The sequence below is a fragment of the Schistocerca nitens genome, chromosome 4 (assembly GCF_023898315.1).
Source record: "Schistocerca nitens isolate TAMUIC-IGC-003100 chromosome 4, iqSchNite1.1, whole genome shotgun sequence".
NCBI lineage: Eukaryota > Metazoa > Arthropoda > Insecta > Orthoptera > Acrididae > Schistocerca > Schistocerca nitens.
Genome location: NC_064617.1, coordinates 220,365,197 through 220,375,594, shown reverse-complemented (window position 1 = coordinate 220,375,594; position 10,398 = coordinate 220,365,197). Strand labels below are relative to the sequence as shown.

At 35.0% G+C, this 10,398-nt stretch overlaps 2 protein-coding genes across 2 annotated transcripts; both read left to right on the top strand.

Annotated features, from left to right (window-relative positions):
• Window positions 1–5,179: 5,179 nt before the first annotated feature.
• LOC126252217 (uncharacterized) lies at window positions 5,180–5,857 on the top strand. Its single transcript, XM_049953088.1, has one exon. The coding sequence runs from the start codon at window positions 5,180–5,182 to the stop codon at window positions 5,855–5,857; it is 678 nt and encodes a 225-aa protein (XP_049809045.1).
• Window positions 5,858–9,366: 3,509 nt separating this feature from the next.
• LOC126252215 (uncharacterized) lies at window positions 9,367–10,068 on the top strand. The gene has a single exon (XM_049953086.1). It carries the CDS (start codon window positions 9,367–9,369, stop codon window positions 10,066–10,068), a length of 702 nt encoding a protein of 233 aa, XP_049809043.1.
• Window positions 10,069–10,398: the final 330 nt, after the last annotated feature.

Genomic DNA, 10,398 nt, shown 5'->3' with positions numbered 1-10,398 from the left:
GGGAATACATATGAAATTTATAAAACGCATTAGAGGGAAAACGAAAATGTGGTAAAATTGGGGATGCATAAAAAAAGCTAGTATTCCCCACATCTGCAGTTCTCCCGCTTATGCACTTCAATAACTTCAAATTTTTAGTTACCTCAAATCTGCCTCTTCTCAAAATGCTAATATGGGAAAAACGCAAATATGGGAAAAACGCAAATATGGGAAAAACGCAAATATGGGAAAAACGCAAATATGGGAAAAACGCAAATATGGGAAAAACGCAAATATGGGAAAAACGCAAATATGGGAAAAGCGCAAATATGGGAAAAGCGCAAATATGGGAAAAAGGCAAATATGGGAAAAAGGCAAATATGGGAAAAAGGCAAATATGGGAAAAAGGTAAATATGGGAAAAACGCAAATATGAGGAAAACGCAAATATGAGGAAAACGCATATATGGGAAAACATATGAAATTTATAAAACGCATTAGAAGGAAAACGAAAATGTGGTAAAATTGGGGATGCATAAAAAAAGCTAGTATTCCCCACATCTGCAGTTCTCCCTCTTATGCACTTCAATAACTTCAAATTTTTAATTACCTCAAATCTGCCTCTTCTCAAAACGCGAATATGGGAAAAACGCAAATATGGGAAAAACGCAAATATGGGAAAAACGCAAATATGGGAAAAACGCAAATATGGGAAAAACGCAAATATGGGAAAAACGCAAATATGGGAAAAACGCAAATATGGGAAAAACGCAAATATGGGAAAAACGCAAATATGGGAAAAACGCAAATATGGGAAAAACGCAAATATGGGAAAAACGCAAATAAGGGAAAAACGCAAATATGGGAAAAACGCAAATATGGGAAAAAGGCAAATATGGGAAAAAGGCAAATATGGGAAAAAGGTAAATATGGGAAAAACGCAAATATGGGAAAAACGCAAATATGGGAAAAACGCAAATATGAGGAACACGCATATATGGGAAAACATATGAAATTTATAAAACGCATTAGAGGGAAAACGAAAATGTGGTAAAATTGGGGATGCATAAAAAAGGCTAGTATTCCCCACATCTGCAGTTCTCCCTCTTATGCACTTCAATAACTTCAAATTTTTAATTACCTCAAATCTGCCTCTTCTCAAAACGCGAATATGGGAAAAACGCAAATATGGGAAAAACGCAAATATGGGAAAAACGCAAATATGGGAAAAACGCAAATATGGGAAAAACGCAAATATGGGAAAAACGCAAATATGGGAAAAACGCAAATATGGGAAAAACGCAAATATGGGAAAAACGCAAATATGGGAAAAACGCAAATATGGGAAAAACGCAAATATGGGAAAAACGCAAATATGGGAAAAACGCAAATATGGGAAAAACGCAAATATGGGAAAAACGCAAATATGGGAAAAACACAAATATGGGAAAAACGCAAATATGGGAAAAACGCAAATATGGGAAAAACGCAAATATGGGAAAAACGCAAACATGGGAAAAACGCAAATATGGGAAAAACGCAAATATGGGAAAAACGCAAATATGGGAAAAACGAAAATATGGGAAAAACGAAAATATGGGAAAAACGAAAATATGGGAAAAACGAAAATATGGGAATAACGAAAATATGGGAAAAACGAAAATATGGGAAAAACGAAAATATGGGAAAAACGAAAATATGGGAATAACGAAAATATGGGAAAAACGAAAATATGGGAAAAACGAAAATATGGGAAAAACGCAAATATGGGAAAAACGCAAATATGGGAAAAACGCAAATATGGGAAAAACGCAAATATGGGAAAAACGCAAATATGGGAAAAACGCAAATATGGGAAAAACGCAAATATGGGAAAAAAGCAAATATGGAAAAACGCAAATATGGGAAAAACGCAAATACGGGAAAAACGCAAATACGGGAAAAACGCAAATACGGGAAAAACGCAAATATGGGAAATACGCAAATATGGGAAAAACGCAAATATGGGAAAAACGCAAATATTGGAAAAACGCAAATATGGGAAAAACGCAATTATGGGAAAAACGCAATTATGGGAAAAACGCAAATATGGGAAAAACGCAAATATGAGGAAAACGCATATATGGGAATACATATGAAATTTATAAAACGCTTTAGAGGGAAAACGAAAATGTGGTAAAATTGGGGATGCATAAAAAAAGCTAGTATTCCCCACATCTGCAGTTCTCCCTCTTATGCACTTCAATAACTTCAAATTTTTAGTTACCTCAAATCTGCCTCTTCTCAAAACGCGAATATGGGAAGAACGCAAATATGGGAAGAACGCAAATATGGGAAAAACGCAAATATGGGAAAAACGCAAATATGGGAAAAACGCAAATATGGGAAAAACGCAAATATGGGAAAAACGCAAATATGGGAAAAACGCAAATATGGGAAAAACGCAAATATGGGAAAAACTCAAATATGGGAAAAACGCAAATATGGGAAAAACGCAAATATGGGAAAAACGCAAATATGGGAAAAACGCAAATATGGGAAAAACGCAAATATGGGAAAAACGCAAATATGGGAAAAACGCAAATATGGGAAAAACGCAAATATGGGAAAAACGCAAATATGGGAAAAACGCAAATATGGGAAAAACGCAAATATGGGAAAAACGCAAATATGGGAAAAACGCAAATATGGGAAAAACGCAAATATGAGGAAAACGCATATATGGGAAAACATATGAAATTTATAAAACGCATTAGAGGGAAAACGAAAATGTGGTAAAATTGGGGATGCATAAAAAAAGCTAGTATTCCCCACATCTGCAGTTCTCCCTCTTATGCACTTCAATAACTTCAAATTTTTAATTACCTCAAATCTGCCTCTTCTCAAAACGCGAATATGGGAAAAACGCAAAAATGGGAAAAACGCAAATATGGGAACAACGCAAAAATGGGAAAAACGCAAATATGGGAACAACGCAAATATGGGAAAAACGCAAATATGGGAAAAACGAAAATATGGGAAAAACGAAAGTATGGGAAAAACGAAAATATGGGAAAAACGCAAATATGGGAAAAACGCAAATATGGGAAAAACGCAAATATGGGAAAAACGCAAATATGGGAAAAACGCAAATATGGGAAAAACGCAAATATGGGAAAAACGCAAATATGGGAAAAACGCAAATATGGGAAAAACTCAAATATGGGAAAAACGCAAATATGGGAAAAACGCAAATATGGGAAAAACGCAAATATGGGAAAAACGCAAATATGGGAAAAACGCAAATATGGGAAAAACGCAAATATGGGAAAAACGCAAATATGGGAAAAACGCAAATATGGGAAAAACGCAAATATGGGAAAAACGCAAATATGGGAAAAACGCAAATATGGGAAAAACGCAAATATGGGAAAAACGCAAATATGGGAAAAACGCAAATATGGGAAAAACGCAAATATGGGAAAAACGCAAATATGGGAAAAACGCAAATATGGGAAAAACGCAAATATGAGGAAAACGCATATATGGGAAAACATATGAAATTTATAAAACGCATTAGAGGGAAAACGAAAATGTGGTAAAATTGGGGATGCATAAAAAAAGCTAGTATTCCCCACATCTGCAGTTCTCCCTCTTATGCACTTCAATAACTTCAAATTTTTAATTACCTCAAATCTGCCTCTTCTCAAAACGCGAATATGGGAAAAACGCAAAAATGGGAAAAACGCAAATATGGGAACAACGCAAAAATGGGAAAAACGCAAATATGGGAACAACGCAAATATGGGAAAAACGCAAATATGGGAAAAACGAAAATATGGGAAAAACGAAAGTATGGGAAAAACGAAAATATGGGAAAAACGAAAATATGGGAAAAACGAAAATATGGGAAAAACGAAAATATGGGAAAAACGCAAATATGGGAAAAACGCAAATATGGGGAAAACGCAAATATGGGAAAAACGCAAATATGGGAAAAACGCAAATATGGGAAAAACGCAAATATGGGAAAAACGCAAATATGGGAAAAACGCAAATATGGGAAAAACGAAAATATGGGAAAAACGCAAATATGGGAAAAACGCAAATATGGGAAAAACGCAAATATGGGAAAAACGCAAATATGGGAAAAACGCAAATATGGAAAAAACGCAAATATGGGAAAAACGCAAATATGGGAAAAACGCAAATATGGAAAAAACGCAAATATGGGAAAAACGCAAATATGGGAAAAACGCAAATATGGGAAAAACGCAAATATGGGAAAAACGCAAATATGGGAAAAACGCAAATATGGGAAAAACGCAATTATGGGAAAAACGCAATTATGGGAAAAACGCAATTATGGGAAAAACGCAATTATGGGAAAAACGCAATTATGGGAAAAACGCAATTATGGGAAAAACGCAATTATGGGAAAAACGCAAATATGGGAAAAACGCAAATATGAGAAAAACGCAAATATGGGAAAAACGCAAATATGGGAAAAACGCAAATATGGAAAAAACGCAAATATGAGGAAAACGCATCTATGGGAAAACATATGAAATTTATAAAACGCATTAGAGGGAAAACGAAACGTGGTAAAATTGGGGATGCATAAAAAAAGCTAGTATTCCCCACATCTGCAGTTCTCCCGCTTATGCACTTCAATAACTTCAAATTTTTAGTTACCTCAAATCTGCCTCTTCTCAAAATGCTAATATGGGAAAAACGCAAATATGGGAAAAACGCAAATATGGGAAAAACGCAAATATGGGAAAAACGCAAATATGGGAAAAACGCAAATATGGGAAAAACGCAAATATGGGAAAAACGCAAATATGGGAAAAACGCAAATATGGGAAAAACGCAAATATGGGAAAAACGCAAATATGGGAAAAAGGCAAATATGGGAAAAAGGCAAATATGGGAAAAAGGCAAATATGGGAAAAAGGCAAATATGGGAAAAAGGTAAATATGGGAAAAACGCAAATATGGGAAAAACGCAAATATGGGAAAAACGCAAATATGAGGAAAACGCATATATGGGAAAACATATGAAATTTATAAAACGCATTAGAAGGAAAACAAAAATGTGGTAAAATTGGGGATGCATAAAAAAAGCTAGTATTCCCCACATCTGCAGTTCTCCCTCTTATGCACTTCAATAACTTCAAATTTTTAATTACCTCAAATCTGCCTCTTCTCAAAACGCAAATATGGGGAAAACGCAAATATGGGAAAAACGCAAATATGGGAAAAACGCAAATATGGGAAAAACGCAAATATGGGAAAAACGCAAATATGGGAAAAACGCAAATATGGGAAAAACGCAAATATGGGAAAAACGCAAATATGGGAAAAACGCAAATAAGGGAAAAACGCAAATATGGGAAAAACGCAAATATGGGAAAAACGCAAATATGGGAAAAACGCAAATATGGGAAAAACGCAAATATGGGAAAAACGCAAATATGGGAAAACGCAAATATGGGAAAAACGCAAATATGGGAAAAACGCCAATATGGGAAAAACGCCAATATGGGAAAAACGCGAATATGGGAAAAACGCGAATATGGGAAAAACGCGAATATGGGAAAAACGCGAATATGGAAAAAACGCAAATATGGGAAAAACGAAAATATGGGAAAAACGCAAATATGGGAAAAACGCAAATATGGGAAAAACGCAAATATGGGAAAAACGCAAATATGGGAAAAACGCAAATATTGGAAAAACGCAAATATGGGAAAAACGCAAATTTGGGAAAAACGCAAATTTGGGAAAAACGCAAATATGGGAAAAACGCAAATATGGGAAAAACGCAAATATTGGAAAAATGCAAATATGGAAAAAACGCAAATATGAGGAAAACGCATGTATGGGAAAACATATGAAATTTATAAAACGCATTAGAGGGAAAACGAAAATGTGGTAAAATTGGGGATGCATAAAAAAAGCTAGTATTCCCCACATCTGCAGTTCTCCCTCTTATGCACTTCAATAACTTCAAATTTATAGTTACCTCAAATCTGCCTCTTCTCAAAACGCAAATATGGGAAAAACGCAAATATGGGAAAAACGCAAATATGGGAAAAACCCAAATATGGGAAAAACCCAAATATGGGAAAAACCCAAATATGGGAAAAACCCAAATATGGGAAAAACCCAAATATGGGAAAAACGCAAATGTGGGAAAAACGCAAATGTGGGAAAAACGCAAATGTGGGAAAAACGCAAATGTGGGAAAAACGCAAATGTGGGAAAAACGCAAATGTGGGAAAAACGCAAATGTGGGAAAAACGCAAATGTGGGAAAAACGCAAATGTGGGAAAAACGCAAATGTGGGAAAAACGCAAATGTGGGAAAAACGCAAATGTGGGAAAAACGCAAATGTGGGAAAAACGCAAATATGGGAAAAACGCAAATATGGGAAAAACGCAAATATGGGAAAAACGCAAATATGGGAAAAACGCAAATATGGGAAAAACGCAAATATGGGAAATACACAAATATGGGAAAAACGCAAATATGGGAAAAACGCAAATATGGGAAAAACGCAAATATGGGAAAAACGCAAATATGGGAAAAACGCAAATATGGGAAAAACGCAAATATGGGAAAAACGCAAATATGGGAAAAACGAAAATATGGGAAAAACGAAAATATGGGAAAAACGAAAATATGGGAAAAACGAAAATATGGGAAAAACGAAAATATGGGAAAAACGGAAATATGGGAAAAACGAAAATATGGGAAAAACGCAAATATTGGAAAAACGCAAATATGGGAAAAACGCAATTATGGGAAAAACGCAATTATGGGAAAAACGCAAATATGGGAAAAACGCAAATATGAGGAAAACGCATATATGGGAATACATATGAAATTTATAAAACGCATTAGAGGGAAAACGAAAATGTGGTAAAATTGGGGATGCATAAAAAAAGCTAGTATTCCCCACATCTGCAGTTCTCCCTCTTATGCACTTCAATAACTTCAAATTTTTAGTTACCTCAAATCTGCCTCTTCTCAAAACGCGAATATGGGAAGAACGCAAATATGGGAAGAACGCAAATATGGGAAAAACGCAAATATGGGAAAAACGCAAATATGGGAAAAACGCAAATATGGGAAAAACGCAAATATGGGAAAAACGCAAATATGGGAAAAACGCAAATATGGGAAAAACGCAAATATGGGAAAAACTCAAATATGGGAAAAACGCAAATATGGGAAAAACGCAAATATGGGAAAAACGCAAATATGGGAAAAACGCAAATATGGGAAAAACGCAAATATGGGAAAAACGCAAATATGGGAAAAACGCAAATATGGGAAAAACGCAAATATGGGAAAAACGCAAATATGGGAAAAACGCAAATATGGGAAAAACGCAAATATGGGAAAAACGCAAATATGGGAAAAACGCAAATATGGGAAAAACGCAAATATGGGAAAAACGCAAATATGGGAAAAACGCAAATATGAGGAAAACGCATATATGGGAAAACATATGAAATTTATAAAACGCATTAGAGGGAAAACGAAAATGTGGTAAAATTGGGGATGCATAAAAAAAGCTAGTATTCCCCACATCTGCAGTTCTCCCTCTTATGCACTTCAATAACTTCAAATTTTTAATTACCTCAAATCTGCCTCTTCTCAAAACGCGAATATGGGAAAAACGCAAAAATGGGAAAAACGCAAATATGGGAACAACGCAAAAATGGGAAAAACGCAAATATGGGAACAACGCAAATATGGGAAAAACGCAAATATGGGAAAAACGAAAATATGGGAAAAACGAAAGTATGGGAAAAACGAAAATATGGGAAAAACGAAAATATGGGAAAAACGCAAATATGGGAAAAACGCAAATATGGGAAAAACGCAAATATGGGAAAAACGCAAATATGGGAAAAACGCAAATATGGGAAAAACGCAAATATGGGAAAAACGCAAATATGGGAAAAACGCAAATATGGGAAAAACTCAAATATGGGAAAAACGCAAATATGGGAAAAACGCAAATATGGGAAAAACGCAAATATGGGAAAAACGCAAATATGGGAAAAACGCAAATATGGGAAAAACGCAAATATGGGAAAAACGCAAATATGGGAAAAACGCAAATATGGGAAAAACGCAAATATGGGAAAAACGCAAATATGGGAAAAACGCAAATATGGGAAAAACGCAAATATGGGAAAAACGCAAATATGGGAAAAACGCAAATATGAGGAAAACGCATATATGGGAAAACATATGAAATTTATAAAACGCATTAGAGGGAAAACGAAAATGTGGTAAAATTGGGGATGCATAAAAAAAGCTAGTATTCCCCACATCTGCAGTTCTCCCTCTTATGCACTTCAATAACTTCAAATTTTTAATTACCTCAAATCTGCCTCTTCTCAAAACGCGAATATGGGAAAAACGCAAAAATGGGAAAAACGCAAATATGGGAACAACGCAAAAATGGGAAAAACGCAAATATGGGAACAACGCAAATATGGGAAAAACGCAATTATGGGAAAAACGCAATTATGGGAAAAACGCAATTATGGGAAAAACGCAATTATGGGAAAAACGCAATTATGGGAAAAACGCAATTATGGGAAAAACGCAAATATGGGAAAAACGCAAATATGAGAAAAACGCAAATATGGGAAAAACGCAAATATGGGAAAAACGCAAATATGGAAAAAACGCAAATATGAGGAAAACGCATCTATGGGAAAACATATGAAATTTATAAAACGCATTAGAGGGAAAACGAAACGTGGTAAAATTGGGGATGCATAAAAAAAGCTAGTATTCCCCACATCTGCAGTTCTCCCGCTTATGCACTTCAATAACTTCAAATTTTTAGTTACCTCAAATCTGCCTCTTCTCAAAATGCTAATATGGGAAAAACGCAAATATGGGAAAAACGCAAATATGGGAAAAACGCAAATATGGGAAAAACGCAAATATGGGAAAAACGCAAATATGGGAAAAACGCAAATATGGGAAAAACGCAAATATGGGAAAAACGCAAATATGGGAAAAACGCAAATATGGGAAAAACGCAAATATGGGAAAAACGCAAATATGGGAAAAAGGCAAATATGGGAAAAAGGCAAATATGGGAAAAAGGCAAATATGGGAAAAAGGCAAATATGGGAAAAAGGTAAATATGGGAAAAACGCAAATATGGGAAAAACGCAAATATGAGGAAAACGCATATATGGGAAAACATATGAAATTTATAAAACGCATTAGAAGGAAAACAAAAATGTGGTAAAATTGGGGATGCATAAAAAAAGCTAGTATTCCCCACATCTGCAGTTCTCCCTCTTATGCACTTCAATAACTTCAAATTTTTAATTACCTCAAATCTGCCTCTTCTCAAAACGCAAATATGGGAAAAACGCAAATATGGGAAAAACGCAAATATGGGAAAAACGCAAATATGGGAAAAACGCAAATATGGGAAAAACGCAAATATGGGAAAAACGCAAATATGGGAAAAACGCAAATATGGGAAAAACGCAAATATGGGAAAAACGCAAATAAGGGAAAAACGCAAATATGGGAAAAACGCAAATATGGGAAAAACGCAAATATGGGAAAAACGCAAATATGGGAAAAACGCAAATATGGGAAAAACGCAAATATGGGAAAACGCAAATATGGGAAAAACGCAAATATGGGAAAAACGCCAATATGGGAAAAACGCCAATATGGGAAAAACGCGAATATGGGAAAAACGCGAATATGGGAAAAACGCGAATATGGGAAAAACGCGAATATGGAAAAAACGCAAATATGGGAAAAACGAAAATATGGGAAAAACGCAAATATGGGAAAAACGCAAATATGGGAAAAACGCAAATATGGGAAAAACGCAAATATTGGAAAAACGCAAATATGGGAAAAACGCAAATTTGGGAAAAACGCAAATTTGGGAAAAACGCAAATATGGGAAAAACGCAAATATGGGAAAAACGCAAATATTGGAAAAATGCAAATATGGAAAAAACGCAAATATGAGGAAAACGCATGTATGGGAAAACATATGAAATTTATAAAACGCATTAGAGGGAAAACGAAAATGTGGTAAAATTGGGGATGCATAAAAAAAGCTAGTATTCCCCACATCTGCAGTTCTCCCTCTTATGCACTTCAATAACTTCAAATTTATAGTTACCTCAAATCTGCCTCTTCTCAAAACGCAAATATGGGAAAAACGCAAATATGGGAAAAACGCAAATATGGGAAAAACGCAAATATGGGAAAAACCCAAATATGGGAAAAACCCAAATATGGGAAAAACCCAAATATGGGAAAAACCCAAATATGGGAAAAACGCAAATATGGGAAAAACGCAAATATGGGAAAAACGCAAATATGGGAAAAACGCAAATATGGGAAAAACGCAAATATGGGAAAA